The 24205-nt window shown below is 46.5% G+C and overlaps 1 protein-coding gene across 1 annotated transcript; it reads left to right on the forward strand.

Moving 5' to 3' along the window:
* Positions 1-1777: 1777 nt before the first annotated feature.
* LOC119402512 (uncharacterized) lies at positions 1778-21652 on the forward strand. Its single transcript, XM_049418682.1, has 9 exons — positions 1778-1861; positions 10417-10488; positions 10581-10708; positions 11446-11495; positions 12598-12706; positions 16731-16898; positions 18036-18180; positions 19342-19473; positions 21498-21652. Exons 1-9 carry the CDS (start codon positions 1778-1780, stop codon positions 21642-21644), a joined length of 1035 nt encoding a protein of 344 aa, XP_049274639.1. The 3' UTR covers positions 21645-21652.
* The last annotated feature ends 2553 nt before the right edge of the window (positions 21653-24205 follow it).

A 24205-nucleotide genomic window follows, 5' to 3' on the forward strand; every position in this document is an offset into this window, starting at 1 on the left:
AAACGCATCAAAATTATTAACCCGGGCTAAATATTAGTCAGATGAGAAGTACTACAAAACTTTTGCACGCCATTAAATTTACGCCGTCAGCTGTCATCGTTTCGGTCATCTGTTCATAATTCAGATGCGCATTTGAGCGTTGTTATGATCACTCATCATTTCATTAAGCGGCAGCACAAATATATAAATCTTGCTGGCAGAAGTGCTGCTTCTCGTTTTCCGTCCTTTTGCTCACACGAGTGTTCATACCGCAAGCGAGCTGTTTAAACTGAGACCACACTCTGCAGGTATTCAAGAGCCGAGAATCGTCTATCCGAAATTTCTTCAGGAGCGTTCGTTGGAAGGAAGGATATTAGTTCGTGTACATGATAACTTGACACTGAGGTTAAGGAGGACGGCCGTAGCAGCCCGCCGGATTCGCGTCCTCAAACACGCAAACGGACGCCCTGTCACGTTGTTCGTAAGTAGAAATCTCCCCGCCGGTCGAATGGCAAGTATGTTTTTCCCATCGGCAAACAAGCCACAAGTAAGCTGCCGATCATTATACCGTAGGGTGAAGTAGCGCACTTTTCACGGGGACAAAGGGGAAAAGAAAGACACGAAACTCGCTACACTTGCAACTAAATTTATTTCAGAAACAATACTTCATCTATATATATGAACCCACGCACCCCCGAGCGACACAGAAATGAATTAATAGTCAATGCATTCTTATAAAAGAAGAAATTTTGCGCACACTCAAGCGATACCACAATGATTCTGTAGCTTAGACATTTTAAAAAACATAAAAAAGTAAACAGTCGAGGGTAACAGCAAGATAAGAGGTACTGGTAGTAACTTACGCGCGCTTCAAACGGAAGTGGAAATAGGTAACATCAAGGGTAATGATCAGCACCAACTAGCCCAGCTCCCAACCCTATTAAGTTGCCGATGTTAGCATAGGCGTGCACACGGGGCAGGGAGGGAGGGGGGGAGGCATCCCCCTAACCGTCAAAGGGGGGCGCCAAGTCCGCCCCACACCTTTACCCAGTCAATTATTCCACACAGGTTTCTGACGACGATGGCCGAGGAACCCTCATGTTGCATTCCAAGAACTGATTACTGCCCAGATTTATCACCAGAAAGCACGTCATCACTTCATTTTCCTTTTTGCATTAATTTAATCCATTGCGAAGCTTGTTTCTTTCGGACTCAACCAACAGGTAGTATGGAGGGGGCGCTGCAACTCATGTGTATGTTAGATATGAGAGTTGGTCCATAGTTGGTACGAATTGCTGACTTGAGACATATATAATTGGTGCAAAAAAAAGGACAACGGACAAGGTGAACGTATAGACAGGAGCGAAAGTCTGTTTTTTGCTCGTCCATTGTCCTCTCTATATACTAGCCCCGTTTATTCGGCCTTTTTTGCGCTAGTTAGATATGTCTCAAGGTTACCAAGCCGAGTTCCTGGAATGTGTCAATACTGAAGTAAATGTTATTGCACGTTGTCCAGGCATAACACCTTCACGTACAAATAGAGAGAGACAAAGTTTATTAGAATGCACAGAGGGTCATTGGGTGTATCCAGCGGCTGGTGGGGGGATCAATTCCCCCATAATATATGTTTATTTTTGCGCATGTGAGTCTAGTTGGGACAGAAGCACCCGGAGCGGGCATCGCTGGGTGTCATAGCGAGCACAGCTGGACATGACGTGTTCAAGTGCCTGTTCTATTCCACAGGAGTAGCCTGTATACTAGACACAAGGCCATTTTCTACAGCCCAGATTCTAGGATCATGGTCATGTGCCTCGAAGGCATAGAAGGCAATGGAAGCGCTACTGAAATACCAAAGGCCAAGAGATCTGTGCAACTGCTGCCTGTAAACTGGATGTGTTCTCCCAAGTGCGCTTGTGATTCTGTCCCTCTCTCTTTTCGCCTCCTTTATCCCTCTCCCCCAATGCAGGGTAGCAAACCAGACGTGCGTCTCGTTAACCTCCCTGTATTTTCTTGAGTCTCTCTCTCTGTGCGCATGTGTGTGTATACCCGCATAAATACAAACACACGAACGAACATACACGAAGGTTTGTTGAGCCCCCCTCTCCCCCATAATATTGTTATGATGAAAGATGTTTATTTGAAGATGGGCTGATGGGCAAAAGGGGCTGAATGGCTGCCGCCTGGCACCGACACACTCGCAAGACAAGCGCTCTTCGTCCTCCTCTTCTTTTCGCCCTGCCTGTCGCGTTAGCGTAGCACTCCTCCCTCCACAGACGAAGCCCGCCGGGCGAGTAACGGCTACGTGAACGAGGAGTCGCGCGGACGACAGCGCTTTAGGCGCGCGACGTGAACAAGTTGCGTCTGCCGAGAACGGTAGCCGTGGTTTAGGAGACGAGCTATCGAGTACGTCAGGTCACTGAGGCGATCGACGATGACGAAGGGGCCGGTGTAACGTGCCAGAAACTTTTGACACAGGCCACGCTTGCGAAGCGGCGTCCAGAGCCAAACTATGTCGCCTTTGTCGTAAGATACGTCCTTGTGCCGTGAATCGTAGGTGATCTTGGAACGGTCCTGGGATGCCAGCGTACGAAGCTGAGCTACACGCCGTGCCTCCTCTGCGCGGCAGAGAGTCTGGGCAATAGAAAGGTCCACATGAGTATGAAATGGCAGAATGGTGTCAAGGAAGAGTCGAGGTGGTCGAACGTAAAGAAGATAGAAGGGGCTGTAGGCAGTGGCTTCATGCCTCGCCGTGTTGTAGGCGTACGTAATAAAGGGGAGGATGTCATCCCAATTCTTATGCCTTGAATTGACGTACATAGAAATCATATTGGTGAGCGTTCTGTTCGTGCGCTCGACGAGACCATTTGTCTGCGGGTGATAAGGGGTCGCGTGGCGAAATCGACAATCACAGAGACGCAAGAGTTCTTCGACCACGTCGGCAACGAACTGGCGTCCACGATCACTCACAATAATGCGAGGTGGTCCATGGCGAAGTATGACTGTAGACAGGAGGAAACTCGAAACATCGATTGCCGTGGCTGTTGGTATTGCTGCGGTCTCCGCATAACGCGTCAGGTGGTCAACACAAACGATGACCCAACGGTTGTTGTTTGATGAGCGCGGGAAAGGGCCGACAAGATCCACTCCGACCATTTCGAAAGGTGTTGAGGGTGGTGTCAAAGGGTGAAGGAGTCCGACCGGGGCAGTGTTCGGGCGCTTGAATTGTTGGCATTTGTCACAACTGGCCACATACTTTTCTATAGTCCTTCTCATTCTAGGCCAGTAGAATCGACCTTGAACGCGGTGATACGTTTTGGCGAAACCCATGTGTCCAGCGGTCCCGTCATCGTGCATAGCACGGAGCACGTCTCGTCGCAACTTTGTGGGGACCACTAATAGTAAGCGTGCACCATCAGCCGCGTAATTCTTTTTATAGAGCAGGTCATCTTGCATAACAAAGCCATTGTTGTTTGTCGGCTGAGCAGCTGAGTCGAAAAGGGCATCCAAGTGCCGGTCGTCACGCTGTTCTTTCCTGAAGGTGGCGAGGTCGGGAAAACGTGTATCGTCAATGGCGGCTAGGAATTCATCAAAATTGTCGGCGTCACAAGCAGTTGTGGGTAGCGGGAGCCGCGAAAGACAGTCGGCGTCGGCATGCTGGCGGCCACTCTTGTAACGGACCGTAAAGTCAAATTCCTGCAAGCGTAGCGCCCACCGAGCAAGGCGACTAGACGGGTCACGGAGACCAACTAACCAACATAGCGAATGATGATCGGTAACAATCGTGAAGTGATGGCCGTAGAGATACGGGCGGAACTTCTGGACAGCAAAAACTACAGCGAGACACTCTTGCTCCGTTACGGTGTAATTCTGTTCGGCCTTGCTCAACGAACGGCTGGCGTACGCAATGGCATGCTCGGCGTCACCAAAACGCTGGATGAGGACGGCACCGAGGCCAATTCCACTTGCGTCGGTGTGCACTTCCGTTGTGGCAGAAGGGTCAAAATGGTGGAGTATGGGTCCGGAAGAGAGCATGAACTTTAGCTGCCGAAACGAAGAGTCGCAATCCGTTGTCCAGGTGAAAGGCGTGTCCTTGCGTAGCAATGAGGTCAGAGGGTACGCAGTTTCGGCAAAATTGGGCACAAAACGTCGAAAGTACGAGCAAAGACCTAAGAAACTTCTTAACTCGCGTTGCGACTGCGGTTGCTTAAAATTGCTCACTGCGGCAACCTTCTGTGGGTCTGGCCGTACGCCGTGCTTGTCCACTAGATGTCCGAGTACTAGCGCCTCTCGTTGGCCAAACTGGCATTTCTTTGAGTTGAGGGTAAGGGCAGCCTGTTCGAGGCACGTCAAAACAACGTCAAGTCGCTGGTTGTGTTCTGCAAAAGTGCGACCGAAAATTACGACGTCATCTAGATAGCATAAACAAATCTCCCATTTTAGGCCACGCAGAACCGTGTCCATGAACCTTTCGAACGTCGCGGGCGCGTTGCACAAACCAAACGGCATAACGTTGAATTCAAACAAGCCGTCTGGTGTCACAAAAGCTGTTTTCTCTTTGTCAGTGGAATGCATCGGTATTTGCCAATAGCCCGATCGGAGGTCCACAGATGAAAAGTAGGACGCCGAGTGGAGACAGTCAATGACGTCGTCGATACGGGGAAGCGGATACACATCCTTTTTCGTCACGGAATTGAGGCGCCGGTAGTCGACGCAAAACCTCCAGGATCCGTCTTTCTTTCTCACAAGTATGACCGGTGCAGCCCAAGGGCTAGAAGAATCTTGAATGACGCCCTTGGCCAGCATGTCATCCACCTGGTCAGCGATAACCTTACGCTCCGACGCGGACACGCGGTAAGGCTTCTGCCTTATTGGATGCGCTAACCCGGTGTCGATCCTGTGACGAGCCCGTGTGTTGGGAATGCGCACTTCCTTAGCTTCCTGGCTGAAATCAAACAGCGATGCATGCTTCCTGAGGACACTGACCAGCACTTGACGCTTCTCGGAGGTCAGTGACTTGTTAACCATATTCAGGAAAAGTGATGAGTCTTGAGGAACACCAGGGCTAATATCAGTTGCTCGGGCTTCTTCGTGCGATGTGTCATTATTTAAAGCTGCTATATCGATGCTGGTATCCACTTCAAACGATGCAAGCCTCATACCCTTGGGTAGCACAACAGACTCGTCAGATACATTTGACACCCAAAGTGTGGTTGTTCCGCGGGCCAAAGAGATGACGCATCGAGGTATGAACGCACTTTTCTTCGTTATGATCGAAGACACCGGTTCGGCAATAGCAGCAAGTGCATCAATGTCACACTATCAGCAGCTACTCGAACTCTGGATACGGAATGTGCCGGGAGGACGACATCTTCAAGGACGGCGAGGGTGCGCGAACAGGTAGAAGGTCGGTCGGCAAGAGGGGGCAGGAAAAGCTCGCCGGTCCCACAGTCAAGCGTGGCACCGCACTGCTGTAAGAAGTCGAGGCCAAGAATTACATCATGTGTAGACTGAGCAAGAACTGCAAATTCGGCTTGATATAACTTGTCGGAGAAATAAACGTTCACTGTGCACACACCAAGGGGTCGGAGCAATTGTCCACTTACAGCACGAAATGTGTTAGCGTTGTCCCAGTGAAACATTACTTTACGACCGAGTTTGGTTTTGAAATCCAGACTGATGACAGATACACTCGCTCCCGTGTCTACTAAGGCTGACGTAGCAACATTGTCCACTAAAACACTAATCTTGTTGTGATGCATGGTGACTGGCGGAGGCATAGGGGAATGTGGCTGAAGATGACCGGCGACCTCACCTCCATCGGTCGCGCCGCCTAGTTTCCCGGCGGTGGGGACGTGAGACGTCGTAGAGGAGATGGAGACCTGTGTTGCCGTCCAGGCGGTGGCGTCAAGCTCCGCACGGAAGCTGGCGAGTCGCTGCGGTAATTCAGCCGATAGGGCGTCCTGCTATCAGGGCCGGGAGGCCAGTTGGCTCTGTCACCAGGGTGATTGTTGCGCCGATAGAAAGTGCGTGGTCGCTCAGTTGATGGGGCTGACATGCGGCGTCGCTGAGGACAAAATCGGGCGACGTGGCCGCGGACGCCACATTGGAAGCAAATGGGGCGCTCACGAGACATGCTGAAATTGCCAGCGGGAGGATACATGGCGCGGCCGTCCCACGTTTGAGAAACTGCAGATGGGCCGCGTACGAAGCCGTCGTGGCCCTCGTAACCGAGATGGGCGTTCACTGCAGGGCTTGGTACCATTGGACGCGGTGCGAAGTTGTATGCATCAACGGAAGCAGCGTTGATGGACGTCACACTCGGATCGCACGAAGGAAGAGGCTCCCGAGCCCGAGGAGACGGAACAGACGCCGCTTCACGTCGGTCGAGCTCTTCCCGCACCACTTGGCGGATAATTGACGCGAGGTCAGACGGGGCTGGAGCGACGTCAACGCTGGCGACAGTCGTTACGTTGGCCAAGCGGCCGAACTTCGGTGTGATGCGCCGAGCTCTCAAGGCTTCAAATGTGCGGCAGTGAAGGATGACGTTACTCACGGACTCTAGATTCTCCTTCGCGATGAGGTACTGATAGACGTCCTCTGCAATTCCTTTCAGAAGGTGACCCACTTTGTCCTCTTCGGTCATCCGAGGGTCCAGGACCTTGCACAACTTGAGCACTTCCTCAATGTACGTTGTGCAGGTTTCCCCAGGAACCTGAGCGCGTTGCATCAGCGTTTGCTCGGCACGCTTCTTTTTGGCCGCTGGATCTCCGAAGCACTTCCTAATCTCGTCGACGAACTTCGGCCACGTTGTCAAGCTCTCCTCGTGGTTTTCATACCACACAGACGCGGTTCCCTTAAGGAAGAGGCCGACATTGGTAAGCTGACCGGTGGCATTCCAACCATTGAACCGACTTGCCCGTTGGTAGAAGCTCAGCCAAGCGTCCACATCCTCACCGGCTTTTCCTGCGAAGGTTCGTGGCTCGATGTAGGGTTGCCATGGGTGACCTGAGGCGGCCGGTGTCGGGAGACCGGAAGCGGGTGCCAGATGCTCGTTGTCCGTTTCGGAATCCATCTCTGGCGGCAGACCAGCAATTCGTCTACTTCGGCGAATCACGACGTACTGCGTCTCTTCAGTCGGTGCGTCGTCGTTCGTAGGGAGCGCCGTTATCGTACCCAGCACCTCTCACCAAACTGTTATGATGAAAGATGTTTATTTGAAGATGGGCTGATGGGCAAAAGGGGCTGAATGGCTGCCGCCTGGCACCGACACACTCGCAAGACAAGCGCTCTTCGTCCTCCTCTTCTTTTCGCCCTGCCTGTCGCGTTAGCGTAGCAATATTTTTTGGCTATGTCCCTGATAGAGGACAGCACGAACGAGTGAACGTGCTGGACCGCTACTCTAACTTGGAGACAAAGAAAGAAAAACAGGGTGATAAAGAAAGTTATAAACACCGAAAATGATGCGTGCTTACAACAACGTAAGACAATGGTTCGCTCGATGCAGTGAGTTTGGTCCTGAAACAGCCTTTGCACCTGTTGCTGCACACCTGCTCGTGCACAGTGGAAATAATAACGAAAACAGACCAGCTTGAGTTATAGCCTGACATGAACTGAGACTAGATAGAAAAATAAGTCCCTAATGCGAAGTTTTATATGGGTGACGGAGGCCATAAGTACTCCCGGTATAAGAATTAACGGTATAGTCGGCCTGGTAGCCTGAGGAACGCACTAGTGTGACTCAGCGCAGCCGGAAAACTGCAGTGGGGATGTACAGTTGTAATATTAGTCGTGATTGCTGCACACTGTGGCTGCTAACCACGTCTCAATGTCAATCGCACTTTGAGGGCTCTATTTCATACAAACTGTTCGTTTCCAGAAAACTTTGAAGCCACTGCGTGTCGCTGTATAGAACGTACGAACGTCTCTTTTCGACATAAAGTTCCTTTACTTGAAAAATTTCTCGATGAAACAATTCTGCGCGCATGAAATCTTTCTGTTTATAAACGAGAAAAAATTGTTTTGACTAAGTATGTTGTGCCATTAAGTATCTTTTCTACAAATTTCAGTACAGCGGTGAAGACATCAATAAAGATTTGTATGAAGACGAAAGAGAGCTTGCGACACTCACGGTAACGACCAATCAGAGCGGCGTGACGATGGTACGGTATACGCTTTTCTGCACAATTTAACGCACGTGTATGTCACAGACGATTCTAGTGCCGCGAGGCAAGGATTTGTGTCACAAGCAAATAGTTTGTTTGCAAATTATGTAGGCTCTTGTGGGTATCGCGTAACTGAGTATAGTGTGAAAAAAAATGCGGTATACCTATTATTCATGGAAGTCAAGCCCGTAAGGCCGTAAATATGTGGAGTCACCGGCTATGAAAACATATGCGACTGTCATGTTTCTACCCTAGTGCGATGATGTATTTATAGGGACATTATTGCGAAGTGTCCATAAAAACGGTAAAAAAATATACAACCGGCATTTTGCTAACCTCGAGATGAAAGCTTGTGCTAAAACTTATGATGCTTTCTCGCCTTCGCTCTAGCTTTTTATAATGTGCCACCATAAAATATGCTATACGTTGCGCATTCTAAACCAGTGATGTTCACAGTATAGATGTCGGTGAGCGTAGACAATTTCATAAATAAGCACAGAATTTGCCACAATGTTTTCCTCCCGCATTCAAAAGTGCAGTGCGGGTGAGCAGGAGGGAAAGAGGGTGCCAATGCATCACAAATAAAGGTTTCCTTTCTCGCCTTAGACGCCGAGCAGGCTGCCCGTTTGAAACACCAGCGCGCGCTTAGCTGTGAATGCGAGCGTTGCTGAAGTACAGGCGAATGATTGCTCCGCACTTCCTATGGTTTTCACGTTGAGCGCAACTGCACACGTCTTTTTCGCCTTCGCTCTTATCTTTTTATAGCGTGCCACCGTAAAATATTCCATACTTTACGCATTTTGAACTAGTGATGTTCTCAGCAGGTGTTGGTGTGCGTGGCATGTTTTGTAAATAAACACGAAATTCGCTACAATATTGTCCTCTTTCATTCACGGCAGAGAGGCATACTTGGTCCGGATCACAGAATCGAACCAATGCGATTCAGCGAGAAGTCGGTTACTGGAGCCGTCCCCCACGCAATATACAAAATTGAGCACAAACAAATGTTGGATAAAGCTATCAGCTACAAACCACACGGTGAGAAAACTTCACAAGGTTTCTCTATAGCGACATCAACTTGAATGCCGTGCGTATGGCTATAGGGAAGCTTTGTTCTCATGCTATTTTTAATGACAATAGCCAAAAGTGTATAGATATGCATAATGAAGGACGGGCAACGTTCGAACGAACCCAAACCCACTTGCCCACCTAGCTCTTATTTTAGTTATACGCTCGACATAGAGTTACCTAGGCAAGTTTGGGACAGTGCTGTAGCCACTGTAACAGTACATTTGCGACCATCGAAAAGGTCACGTGACCCCCCTCTCATGCTGCTCGACGTATGAAAGCTCGTTCTCAAGCTGAACAGAGGAACTAGAAGTGTGTAGCGGTGCGCTTGGCTACACTCAGAGGTATTGTCACTACAACCCGGGGCACTTGTGTATAGGTTTGACCATGGACAACCACTACGCTTTCACTTTGCATTTAACCAACCTCCCAGGAGCCCCGGTGGCAGTGTGCGCAGCAAAATTACTCCTACAAGTCTTTAAATTAAGTTATTAATTAGTTTTCTAGAATGTGCACCGCGAGACTCTACAGCAGGCACCGTTAGACGGCGCGCGCATGCACACTGTCACGGGCTCCCGTGGTCTTTAAACTTATGTTGGCGGCTGTACAGCTTTGAAGGTGCCTAAACAGATGGCTATGACAGCCACTTTACTCAGTTAATACCATGATCACTTGAGTTCTTGTGAAGGCAGCTAGAATGGCATACGCACTAAATAACCCTTTACAGCTCTTATCTGATTGCGCGCCATGCTACATATTGTGATTTGACACTGATATTTGCTGCATTAATCTAGCTTCCCTTTATTTCAGATGGAGAGGCATCAGTCAATGAGAGAACATACCGGTCCGATGCCTACGTGCCCAGAGTTGTAAAAGTAGAGGTGTTCTTTATTTTAGACACACATCATCACAAACACTTCGTCCACACAAGACACGCATTGTGGTACCTTCTGCGTCATGTCGAATTCTGTAAGTTCATCTGTACGCATTCGATTCTTACTACAAGTATAAATTTCTGTACAGACCGTGAGCGTAAAATGCGCAGAATACTAGCTCGATTAAAATGAACAGCTACCCGCTATCATGATGGTAGCTAATTGAACCACAACCTCCAAATTATTCTTTGCTAAACTATTATTTGCTTTTTTTTCTATCTCCGCTGAAGAATGTATTTACACAAATTTTTTAAATGTATCCTATATTTCAGGCAAACTTGAGATTAGCCGCTACATCATACCCGCAAATTCAAATAACGGTATCCGGAGTGGAATTTAACACGGTAAATTTTCCCGCTTTTTCGATATTATAATTTTCTGTAGTTCAAAACCACGCTCCAATATTAGTTGTTTTTTTCTTTGCTTCTCCCTTTAGGAAGATGCCTATGTTGATCGCCAAGAGGGATATCTTTATGATCGTGGCACCGTAAACAAGTTACAATCTTACGCCCAGGCTAAGAAAAGTGCCTACGGCAATCCCGATTTCGTATACCTCTTTACTGGGTACGTCTCTTCACACAGTTGATACATATAAGTGTGGCAATCGCGCATCATTTTGTAATAACCAGCTGCACTATCAGAGAGGATAGGCATGACAAGCTGATAACACCCTTAGGAATCCTTGTTGTGTTTACACACCTACCACAATCAGAGCAAACCATCTCTGACTTGATAATCCCATGAACATATAGCAAGTAATGGTATGTCAGTTGCCATCTAGCTGGTGTAAAAGGCTAAGCGGATGTGTAATTTCTCTTGAAAATCCTGCATTCCACTATGCCTTAAAAACTCAGGCCGTAAAAACATTGCGTCCTATATTGCTGCATATGTGGCACCCAAAAGCAGGAAAGCACTCACTGTGTGAAAATCCTGCATTCCACTATGCCTTAAAAACTCAGGCCGTAAAAACATTGCGTCCTATATTGCTGCGTATGTGGCACCCAAAAGCAGGAAAGCACCCACTGTGTTGCATGCCCACTGTGTTGCGTGCCCAGTGCCACCATGCCTTGCATGGTGGCACTGGGCACGAATCCGATGTCGCCGACGATGCCGCTAATTACGAGGAAACTTATGTAGAAACCAGTGGCCACGAACGCAAACCACTCTAGCGTTCATATTTGTTCAATTGTTGAAAATCAGCATATTGAAGTGTGTGTGTAGATATATATATATATATATATATATATATATTATATCACTGATAAACCACCATCCTGCCATTTTTTTTTCTGCTTCCGCAGAGAAGACCTGTACACAAGGTATGGCGGATACCTCACCGCCGCTGGTCTCGGTAAGTGAACTTATTGTCGGTGTGCGAGTTTAGCATTTCCACTTATATTGCCCTTGTATATTTGCACTGCGAGAAACTAGCAGCCATCCAGTGTAAAGAAAGGTATCAGTATGGAATACTGCATATCTTTGGTCTACAAATATTGGACATTTGGAATAATTCCTATTCGTGTGGCGTATAATAGGTAAATATTTGTATATCCCAAGTATGCCTTGAGAGACTGATATAAAAATCAGCATGAAGAAAAAATTGGGATATATTACACTCTGTGAATTCGGATCACAAGCAAAGCTGTTCAGCACACAATACAGAGGTGACAACGAATTTCGAACCATAGCCAATCACAAACCTTGCAACCGTCAAAACAATGTTCGTCCAAACAGTTTCTTTTAATTTTAGCACATGCTCATTTAAAATTTCGCCCTTGAGCAGCACGTGTCTTTTTGCCGCGGCATTTGTCGTCTTATCTGGATTGCCGCCTGCGCCGGGCTTTTCGTGCATGATCTTCAGGAGGCACTTGAGCTTACGCATTATTTGAGGCTTTACGTATTGATTTGCGACTATTCGCTCCTCGCAAAGGTTACCTCGTGCGAAAGGAAATATCGCCCCTCTCCTGTCACTTTAGCACCGTGGTTCAAGGTGGCTCGTCATGTTGAACTGTTGCCATCATAACTGTCGTACTTATGAAGATAAATAAAAAAAGGAAACGCCCCGAAAGAAGCCCAGGGGTAACTTTTAAACCAACAGTGCCCTAATAGTTTCTGGATATGCATTCTCTTGAACATTTTAGCGCAATAAAATATGTTGCGGGGTTCTTTGGCCGAACCACGTTATGATCACTACGCACGCCTCAGTGGATGACTCAGGATTAAGTTGGCACGCTGGAATTTTTAAATCGCGCACTTAAAGATACGCACACGGGTGTTCTTGCATATTGCCCCTATCGAAGTGTTACTGCCACGATCGGTGAATGGTACCCACACCATCGTGTGTAACGCCACAGTTAGCGGCTAGGCTACGACAACGGGTCACATTCAGGCATAACCATCGCGTTTGCCGTAAGAATACGCCACAGCATCTTACCGGATTGTCGTCCTTTCAGGAATCGCCTTCGTGGCCAGTGTGTGCGAGTCGACCTTTGTTGGCCTGGGCGAAGACGAGGCAGGACTGTTCACTGGGATGCACACGTTCACACACGAAACCTGTCACATGTAAGTTTTTTTCTTTTCCTTGTGTTTGTTTTGTACGGCACTCACGGATTGAAATGCGACAGTGGGAGCGCGTGGCCGCTCGTGCGGAGGTCAACACGCTTGTCTAGAACACCGGGGCATCGGGCTCCGGACTGCACTGGCGACATCAACAGATTGCACGTAATTTGAGATGGGCCACATCTGAGCATGTGCGGCCCTCAGTTACACGCCTGCCTTTTACATTTTCTCCTTTTTTATCGCCGCGGCTGCAACTCGTTCGGCCGTTACAAGAGAAGCGTTGAATCGCGCCAGGCGTAAAAACATTTGAATTGCGCAACGAGTGGGTGTTTTAAAGGCCCACCCATTACAAAGTGCTCAGACATATTTAATCTTCAACAGCAGCAAAAGCATCAACAAAGTGAGCAGCTGTGTAGGTTCTCGTGTTGCTTTGCGGACGCGTAGTGGGCCCTTCGCTGATTCGCGAAAAGAAGAATTATGGCGTAGTGTGAACTGCGCGACTGTACCAGCTGTACTTGCAGTAGGCATTCTAGGATTGCTTCAAACGGCCAATGATACGCGCACAGAAATTCTTTTCCTTGCGGCATGGTTGAGGCATGCACCGAGAGCCGAAGCCAGGCTAGCAATTGGGAAGGCGATGCGCACGGGGCCCGATTATACGCCATCATGTTATACTCTTGAAAGCGAAGCTCAAGCGTCCTCCAAGTTTTTTGCATGACTACTGCTGTCGGTTCTTCAAGCATGCTTACTTTAATAAGCTGCAGTTGTAAGTTCAGCCTTTGTGCTGTGTACCTTTCCTCTTGTGTTCGGGCCGTAACGAGCTGGAACCCTTCTCTTTGTCATCAGTACCACACGTGCTTGTAGTGGGCGGGGTGAAAAATGCAGAACTAGGTGGCTCAAGGGTAACAGGAGCATCTAACTGCAGATGACTAGCAACTCTCTTATCTCGTATCACTGTCACAACAATGCAAAAGCTGCCTTGCCTTCGTTTTCAGAGCAGGGTGAAAGTGTTCACCTTGGCTGCGGAGACAGGCCATTGGTGTCACCCCGCTAGCAGTACGGTAGCTTGCAGTCGATTGCAGCTCCAGTTGCCATATGCTTGCTCGCAGCGTTCACGCGTTGAAAAAACATATACATAAAAAAATGTGAATAGGAAAGAGACATTTAGATTGTTCAGCGTACGTTTCAGTGTCACATTTCCAGTATATTTTTCTTGGAGAACAAAACGGCGATGTTTGCGGCCGCACACGGACCAACACACGTCAGGCGCAGGCCATGTGTGCCTTGGAAAAGGCGTGCAGAAAACGTGGCGCTGTCCAAGAAATGGAAAAAAGAAATTCTTGCAAAGTGAACAATAATTTTATTTTACCTACCACTTCACGTAACTGTTTCAGCCTCATAATAAACAAAGTAGTATTTATTTGAGCAATAGAAATGAGGCAATTATCAAGAAAGTTAGGTACTATTTCTTGCTGCGCAAGCAGGCATACAAATCATTTCTGTAGCTTCCACAGCATCGCCAAGAAAAGTTGTCCCTAAGCACAGCATTTTGCGTTAAGCGTGTAATGTTCTTACCATCTGCAACATCGTAGTTTCTTGTGCATAGTGTTGCCTGAATCTTCAAATTCGTGACATGAAGCGGCGGGAAGCGAATTCAGAGCACGCTGGATTAGCACCACTTACGTAATGCGAAAAAATATGAGTTCTGTGCAACGTGGACCTGGACACATAGTTCTAATACTTCAAGAAAAATCGCGACAGCTGACGACAGGGGGAAAGACGACAGGGACAGTGCTTGTCCTCCCACTTTCTGTTTTCAACTTTCAAGGTGTGTGACCGGGCTAGTTGGTACTCCGTAGCCACGGAAACAGCGCGGGAGAGACAAAGAGACAAAGAAGTCCTTGTCCTCATCGATTCCTTGTCTTTGCGTCTCTCCCGCGCTTTTCACGTAGTATGAACTTTAATTAAGAAATGAGAGACATAGGTTCGCATTTGCCGCATCATTGCGAGGAGTGTACGTGTAACCCTTTGCTGAATAACACGCGCATTTTACGGATAAGCAGAGACAAGGTTGCCGGGGGCTAGGGGAGGCTACGTAGATCAAGAAATTGGGAACCAGCGTTCCCTCATTGTCTCTTTTTGAAAATGACTTTCATTTCTAGCTGATAGGATGTGATTAAGCGTAGTTCATATCTTGCAAGATCTTTTGTTGTGAAAAAATCCGTAAAACAGGGGGTGGATGCTCGAGCCAACGTTTCGACAAGTGGACTTGTCTTCTTCAAGGCTGGAACTGATTTCCTTAGCTACCGTGTGTATATGCTTCGTGCCCTCTCCAAAAGAGGGGAGAAGGGGTGGGGGGAGAGGCCACCGCGACGACTGGGTGTCATAAGGAACGAGAAAAAAAAAAGGCGGGGGGGGGGGGGACGGGAGGGTGTACGTTTCACTGAATGATTGTCAATGGAAGCACGTGGCATTTTAACAATAGTAGGTTCGAAATGCCTAGAAGAAGGGATTAACTCTCATTCGTTTTCGTTGTGTATGTACCATATCGAATAGATTCGAGAGCCCCCTTAGAAACGTTAATGCCTGCTGGCTGGAGTGTACTGAACTTGTGAATAAGGTATGACTTTGTATATTTTCTGTCTCTTGGGGACCGGAAGTTTGACTGAAGTATGTAAAGTTTGAGATCTTCGAAGTTGTGACCCTGCTACATTAAAATGCTGTGCCACTGCCTTGGGTAACTTTTTTCGCTGTGTCCGCGCGATGCCCGTTTAATCTAACATTAACAGGTTGTCCCGTTTCGCCAATGTACCGTTTTTGACAATATGAACATTCGATCATGTAGATAACGTTTGAACTAGTGCAGGTGAAACTAGATTTTATATGATGGACGTAATCACTCTCGGTGGAGAGGGCACGAAGCATATACACACGATAGCTAAGGAAATCAGTTCAGCCTTGAAGAAGACAAGTCCACTTGTCGAAACGTTGGCTCGAGCATCCACCACCTGTTTTACGGATTTTTTCATCGCAGCTTCCATCTTCCACTTCCTGCCGTTTTTAAGATCTTTTGTTGTCATATTGTGCGCGTTCTTGGGGGTTTATGAAGCGACGCTGCGGAAGGATAAAATTCAGTTGCGAGTTCTGTGTTTGTGCGTGCCTTTACTCTCGTCAATGTTTCTGTTTTGTGCCTAAGATTTCCTTTCCTATGCGTACGCACCAACTAGCCCCGACAGCAGACGTTGCTGTACTCAATCTCTACATATTAAATTCACTGATCTTTAAGCAGCGCTATGTAGAGCGCACACCAGAACCTACGATCTCAAAAGACACCCTAAATTACTATGAAGTTCTTAGTCGACTGCATTGTTGTTCCCACCCCGACCCTGAAGTACCTTTGACCAAGCGACACTATCATATGATGACATCATCATATGACGTCAGGGCATGACGTAAATTATGACATCTTAATGACGTCACAACAAGACGCTGCTGATGACATCGTGTAACGTAATTTTGGTACCATTCGTGTTTTGAATGCGACAGAGTTCCGTACAATATTTACTAAAGGAAACTGTGGCGCTCCCATCGTTCAGCCGCCATGGGAATGATGGGTAGTAGATGGATTTGCCTAGACTTCGTGCTTGCGGCTTCGAACGCACTTGTGGCTTTGTTTATTGTTGTGTTTTGGCTTTTGTTTGTGATAAAAGAATGGCTCTTAGTGAACCTCGTGAGCTAATTTGAATTGATCTGCTAAAAGGGTTAAAGTGGTGAAGTGAGACTGTTGAACTTTTCCTGAACTTTGTCTTGCGACAAAGCGGCTCCAGGCCACGCGAGACGAAAGAGTGAAGCTTAGGCAAATTCATGTATTACCTATCATTCCCGTGCTGGCTGAAGCACCATGCGTTGCAGCTTCCGTAGACACCCGCGCGAGATTTCTCTGTACTGTGCTATTATGCAACTACGTGGTCAACGCCATTTTTCCCGAGCTTTTTCCGTCATTCACTGACATTCCTTTTTTCTTAAGCCTCGGTGCTCGCCACGACGGAAGCGATCCAGATGCGGGCATTCCTGGTCACCCTGGTTCGAAAAATTGCCCCTGGGATGACGGATATATGATGAGCTACGTGAACAAAGGACCCAACCACCAAGTCTTCTCATGGTGCAGCTTGCAACAGATGGAATTCGTAGTGCGGTGAGGACCTCGTTTACTTCTCATACGACTCTGTACTGATAACTATAGGGACTCCCTCTGTTTGAGGATGCTCATTAAAGGGGCACTAAAGAAATTAAACACCGAATCATTTCATGATAATAATGTAACCTATAAAGAATTCGACATTCGTTAACACCCTCTGTAATTAGCGTCTTGAATTGGGCTGGTTGGTACATACTGAATTTGAACGATGAAACAGCGCTAGAACTAGACGAAGACGAGAGGACACAAACACGGCGCTGACTAAGAACCATATTTTATTGCTCTTCCACTACAATATGTACAGGAAAAACACAATCAGTATACATATCAAGGAACAAGATATCGCCGTATAAAATACTAAGTCCCAGGTTTGATAGGTACATCATTTCATTTTTGCAGAGCGGGAGCGAAGCTACGCTGACACAACATTGTCCACTATTTTGGATGCAGAAGGCTTCAAAGACTTAGTGCTAGCATTGCTCTGCGTAAGTGCCAGTAGTATCCAATCTTTAAAGTCTTACTCACAATCACATTTATTACAGTGATCGGCAAGATGACAGCTCACAGACAGCTTAAGCAAGTTCGCATGTTTTAGTAGTCTCTGACTGATACATCGGCCGGTTTGGCCGATGTGGCACCTCCCGAAAATGGGTGCTATTCTGGACATCGTCAAATTCCGCCATTAGTCAATTTTGATTGGCCCAGAGGACTGCCATGACCTCTCTGATTGGCTAACATGTCGCCATTACAAAATTTGACAATATGGCGGTATTTGACAGTGTCCAGAATAGCACCCAGTGAGGGGAATAATGTCCTTTCGTTTTCGTCTTGTTCTAGCGCTGTTCCGTCGTTCAAACCCTCTGTAAGAGCTCAACCAATGCCGTAATACACGTGCTTGTGTATGCCATCTTCGAATACTGCTGAGCAGCGTAAACAAGGCGAGGTTTATTGAAGAGCGCATCAACTCGAACATGCCTTTCGCACGTGATAACTAGGCTTAGATAACCTAAACCTAAGCCAATTATTTTTTTCTCCTGTATCCCTTTAACAGAATTTTCTCACAAAGCCCGCTGTAATGTCTGTCAAGCCCAGTGCACATCGAGCAGGTTTTCGTCAAAAACTCACTCTCTTCAGCCTTAGGGGACCGAAGTGCTGGGCGCACGGCGACGAGGAGAATGTGGTGGAGCACGTCTACCCTGGAATGGCCGTCAGCATGAAGGAGTTTTGTATGAACATATACCGAGAGGATAAATCCTACGTGGAGTTTGACAAGTCCGAAGTGAGCCGAAAAGAACATTTATTTCTATTTATTTACGTAGTATTGCTTGAGCGAATATTAAGACGACAGTTCACGAAGTAAGTGTACAAGGCACTAAGAGGTAATTGCTACGTGGACGCATTACTTGCGCTATCAGACTCCAGAACTTGTGCAAAAATTAGCGAGCAGGTACCTAAGTACATTGAAAGACTTCTTACAAATTGCCTTAACTGAGAAATCACCTGTGGAATCGAAGCCAGCCAACCATACCCACTGCAGAAGTTTTCCTGAGGCTGGCATAGTTAAACACCAGACACAAGAAATTGCGCAACAGTTAGCAAAAAAGTACCTAGTACATTAAACGACTTCTTGCGAATTGCCTTAACTGAGATATTTCTACTGTGGAATCGAAGGCAGCCAACCATATTAACTGCAGAAGTTTTTTCTGAGGCTAGCATAGTCCCAAGATAAGATACCACGAATTGTGTAACAATAATCGAGAGAGTACCTACGTAGACTAAAGAAGAAGAAGAAAAAAAAAAACTTTTATTCATTTCCGGCAGATTGCTGGGCTGGGCTACCACCTAGGTACTTCTTACAAATTACCTTAATTAAGGCAGATATCACAGCTGTGGAATCGAAGCCAACCAACCATAACCACTGCTGATGTTTTTCTGAGGCTAGCATAGGTTCCAAAATGTCCGCACGCAAATTTGTGGTGCAATACATTGTCAGTTCACTTAATATTTTCTGAGAGAGATAGGAGGGCTGTGATGATATGCATGAAGGATAACCGTAAATGCTACTTCTAAGCTTTTATATGTACGACCACACTCTGAGGCACCAGAGGTTTTACAGCCTGTTTTACGGGGCAGATACTTGGAATTCATGACTTCTATGTCAACACGCCTTAATAAGTCCTCATCACCTAAATGGTACTAAATATATTATTCATAATATGACGTGCTAGTGAATAAGTCGCTATGACTCAATTTCTAAATGTGCGCGTCACTTCTAACAGTACTGTTTTGCATAAAAGAACCACATTATTTCTACTTCGCATATTTCTACCGCACTCCCTAAAACACCTGGAATAAGTAGCGCACTTACGGCGCCACTTGTTCAGGTGACATGCGACGTAAAGGGCTTAACGAAACCCCGTTTTTCGTTGTTTTCCATTAGGTCAACCCTATGACGTGCAGGGTGAAGTGTAGATACAACAAATATACATGGCACGATTACTATCGTACTAACCCCGAGACAATGACTAGGGAAGATGAAGCACTGGACCACACGCCTTGCGGAAAGAATATGGTAAAGCAATGTTTGACAACCATTTCCCTCACAGACCACTTGTACCTGGTTTCACTTCGTTTAGCCATTTAAACAGTAGATATTCGAGACAATGGAACTTGAATAACTCTTGAACCGAAAATCAGGGATACAGAAAAACGCGATTGCTAAAATAAGCTGTTTGTGGATTATGGGGGTTAACGCCCCAGAGCGACTCAGCCTGTGCGAGACGCCGTAGTGGAGGGCTCTACATAATTTCTCGACTATCCGAGGTTCTTTAACGTGCCTTCAAGTCACGCAGTACGCGCGTACCTCATGCATTTCATCTCCATCGAAATGCGACCGACGCGGCCGTGATCGAACCCGCGTCTTTCGGATCAGTAGCCGAGCACCGTAATCACTGAGCACCGCGGAGGCACTGTGAAATAGCGGCCGTAGACGATTGTTCATTTAGATTCACAGAAATAGCTTGCACCTAAGTACGTTTGAAGAAACGTGACAAATACGGGTCATTTGTCGCATTAATGAGCCTAATTTACCAAAGGAGCAGGATGTCAAATCTACTTGGTCGCTATGGCAACCATGCCTGGCATTTCTGCTCCACTCTCACGTTTGCGAGGATTTAGATGCGATTCATTGGTAGATGAAAAATAAGTAGCTTATCATTATCTCAGGCTACCTCTGAATGCCTTCAATTACCTACATAACCAACCTTAGCGACCTGTGGTCGTAGCTAACAAACATTAGTCAACACAGCCTGCGGATAAGGTAGGCCAGTGATATGTGTACAAGCGTTAGGTTTCCCGCGACTTCACACATTCCTTCCCCGTATTGCCCTTGTAAGGCTAGCGCATCAATACAACCCTAATGAAAATCAGCAGATAGTGAAATCAAGGAATATATAGGGGACGTCAATTTTACTGTTTTAAGTGTATTTTAGTAATTGTAATATAGATGTGAAGACAGTAATGTGGACGAAAAGACAACTTGCCGCCAGCAGGGATCGAACCTGCAACCTTCGGATAACGCGCCCGACGCTCTACCAATTGCAAGCTTCGTCCACATTACTTTCTTCACATCGATATCACAATTGCTACACTACACTTAAAAAAAAGTAGCATTAACGTCCACTATACCTACCTTGGCTTCATTATCTGCTGGTTTTCATTAAGGTTGTGTCAAGAAAAGAAATGAGCCTTAAAGAATTCCCCCTTAACGAAAAAATACTCGATAATAAATCACATAGCCAAAACGATCTGCGACATTGCGCGTGAAAGTCTGGAACAAGCTGGCAGTTCTTACACTCGCGTGCATTTTCAGAGTCAATTCATAGTAAACTGCTAAATTGCAATAGCTTTCAATATGTAAGAAATTTTCGGACAAGCAAGAAGTTAGCAAATGCTTCACAGCCTGCTTTTTTTGTACTCGAGGTATAACGAAATCGTATGAAATGGAAAATTTCTGTATTCAATTTTCTTTAGACTTGAACACACTTTATTTTTATAGATAACCTCAGGCACTTGCTTCATCCGCAAGAACTCGCAGGTGTAGCAAAGCTGGCCTAAAATAAGGAAACACTCTTTAAGGCGAACACCTGGGATGCCTCATCGAACTCGAAAATTGACCGTCGGCGTCCCGCGATATCGGCGTTAACTCGAGTGACGCAAAAATCACAATCGCATGATGACGTCACCATATGTCGTCGTCATGACGTCACAGATCGCTCAATTTTGTGACGTCATCAGGGCGTATGACGTCACATACATCAAATGACACCGTTGCTTGGTCAATGGTGGGCCGGTTACAAAGGCAGTGCAATATGGGGGGGGGGGGGGGAGGAGTAATCAGTACATCGACTGGGAAGAGAAAGAAGATGGCTTTCGCCCTCGAGTCGTCTTAGACGAATGCATAAGGCATTGTGTGCGCTTATTTCTTTGCTTGTTTGTTCTTTCGTTAGGAGGGTATACCCACTGTTCAGTTTTTAATGTTCCCGGGGTGAGGCGCACGCGAACGACATGTGTGATCTGTTTTACTTTTTTCGCCAGGTTTGTATGCAAAGCATCTGTAAGGAACAACCAAAGGAGACAAGATTTGAAGAGAGAGCTTCAAGATCGATTGCTACTGATGTAGTCGGGGATGCAAAAATGCAAGAACGGAACACGTTAAATCAGCAACGCAGGTACGAAGAATAATAAAATGGTATCATTCAAGTGCTGAGTGGTAATCTCTTTCCAGTTTTTTTCCCAATTTGAGTGCTTTCTAAGAAAGTACTATCAATTTTTCATACGTACGCGCGAATAATTGGTCATTCTCAATGTTATTCGTAAGATACTGCGGTAACTGTGCCAGAACTCATTTGTTTATCGCATTTCATGCGATAATAGCCTTAAGCCCTTCCATTCCTAGATAAAAGTTTGGAAAAACTCATTGAAATAAGACTATCTAAATATTTAAGCAAATTTAACATACTTTCTCCATGTCAGTTTGGCTTTAGGGCTGGTCTTTCCTCTGATACTGCAATTGAATGTTTCTCTGACAAAATTAGATCATTCATTGGTAATGGTAACATCGCAGGAGCTATCTTTGTCGACTTTTCTAAAGCGTTTGACAGTATTGACCATTTAAGCCTTTTTCGTAAACTGGAATACTACGGTATAACTGTCCCGCGCTCACGCTATCACACAGCTTTCTTCTTAATAGGTTTCACGTAGTCTCGGTCCATAAGTTCACATCAAGTCCTACCCCCATTTACAGAGGCGTTCCCCAAGGTTCTATATTGGTCCCCTTATTAGTTTTGATATATATAAATGACTTACCACGTTGCCTTATTTTCTCTTCCTGTTTATGTTACGCTGATGACACGGCTATTTTCCCCATCATTCGGATTCTGCGACTCTAGCGTGTAGACTTCAAGCTGACCTTAATTCACTTGTAGAGTGGTGCAACACTAATCGGTTATTGATAAACCCATCCAAAACTTGCTTTATGCTTTTATTGCGATAGCAATTATATGGACAGTCTCGGCTGATTTTTGCCGTCGCCGCCGTCATGCACCGTATATGTATACGTTTATAATATATATATATATATATATATATATGTATATATATATATATATATATATATATATATATATATATATAATATCCCTACCGAAAATTCTCATATGACACATATGCCTCGTATCCAATAATCTCGTATGAACACATATGAATCATATGTGTTCTCGTATGATCATACGAGATTATTGGATATGTGTCATACGTGTCATATGAGACTGTACACTCACCGAGTGGCATACGGTTTAAAAAACGTGGCCAAAAGATATGGCGTTGACGTAGTTTTCTCATCTCATCTCCTCATAAGCTGGTGTCCATTTGCGCAAAGGTACAGCAAAGCATTGACAGGCAGAGGAACGACAGAGAAAGTGTTCCTGGCAACTGTGCAATTAGCCACACCTACCACTATACAGATTGCAAGGAGGCCATAGTGTACCAAATACCGTTATCATGCGGAAAAACTTACATTGGCCAATGCGGAAGATGCGTTAACGTTTGTCTTCGTGAACACGAACGATCATTGACAGAAACAAAGCCATTTACTCTCGCCGCTCATTGCCACGAATGCGGCTGCGCACCCTTCTTCTGTGACACAATGATTTTATCGCATCATAAAGAACAGGTAGCAAGGGAAGTGATCGAGGCGTTCCACATTAGAAGAAAAGGAGATATGTGTGTTAGCATGCCCATCGATTTCGCTGAGTGACTCAGAATTTTCATACCTTTGCAGCACCGGCAGAGTATGATACCTGCTTTGTTTGCTTTTACTTGCCTGAGACTTGTTTGGGTCTTTTTCGCTTTTGGTGTTTTTTTAGTTGTTGTTTTGTTGTTGCACATCACCTATATATATGCGTGTCTTTCCTAATAAACTTTAGTTGCGAGTCAGCGCCTGTCCTGTGCCTTCTTTTACTTCGTCGTCGTCTCGTGAGCGCTGTTCCACAAAGATGAACACATACCAACTCGCTCAAGCTTCCATTCTTATATATTTATTCATCATCAGCTGCAAAAGCATCAACAAAAGTGTGCAGCTGCGTATGTACGCGTGTTGCCTTACGGATGCGTCGCGGGCCGTTCGCTGATTCACAAAAGGAAGAATCATGGCGTAGTGGGCACTTAAAGGGGTCATGAACCACTTTTCCAAGTAAAGATCTGATGACCTCAGTATCGGAGTTTACTGCCTACTGAATCGATTGCCGCAAAAATTTCTCGAATCCGTCAAGAATCAGCGGAGTTACGGGAGTTTGGCGCACGCTCCCAGCGCTTTCTCTTTTCTGGTGCCGACGAGCGCACTGGATGCTAGACAGGGATATGGCACGGGGGAAAGAAGTTACGTCAGCGCGCGTCATGAAACGCGATCGCTCTCCCGCTGTGATTCGCCTGCGCGAGTGCGGCTACCGTGTACTGAGGAGTGCGGCGCCGGCAAGTGGCGGCACCCCGCGGCAAAAAGCGCATCTGATCCGAACGCCGCTCTCGATTTACGTCGGCTATCGGCCAATAAGCATGCAATGTCTCTTGCGACGTAAACTGGCAGATCCGTGACGTCAACGTGCAGACGCCCCGCCCACCGACGAGAGTGAGAACCGGCCTTTTTTGAAAAGAGGGCGCCTGAGCAAACGGCAACTTCGCGCTCCGCTTGTGGCCTTTACGCGGCGCGCACGACTGTAATATTTGGCAGAGCAGTTCATAGCCGTGTC

The sequence above is a fragment of the Rhipicephalus sanguineus genome, chromosome 8, assembly GCF_013339695.2.
Source record: "Rhipicephalus sanguineus isolate Rsan-2018 chromosome 8, BIME_Rsan_1.4, whole genome shotgun sequence".
Taxonomy (NCBI): Eukaryota; Metazoa; Arthropoda; class Arachnida; order Ixodida; family Ixodidae; genus Rhipicephalus; species Rhipicephalus sanguineus.

Bases quoted from the DNA above. Each gene is read 5' to 3' on its own strand.
- LOC119402512 (XM_049418682.1), top strand. From the start codon at position 1,778: ATGGTCATGTGCCTCGAAGGCATAGAAGGCAATGGAAGCGCTACTGAA. The intron at 1,862-10,416 runs GTAAACTGGATG...CCTATATTTCAG, and splicing joins GATCTGTGCAACTGCTGCCT to GCAAACTTGAGATTAGCCGC. The intron at 12,707-16,730 runs GTAAGTTTTTTT...TTTTTTCTTAAG, and splicing joins ACACACGAAACCTGTCACAT to CCTCGGTGCTCGCCACGACG.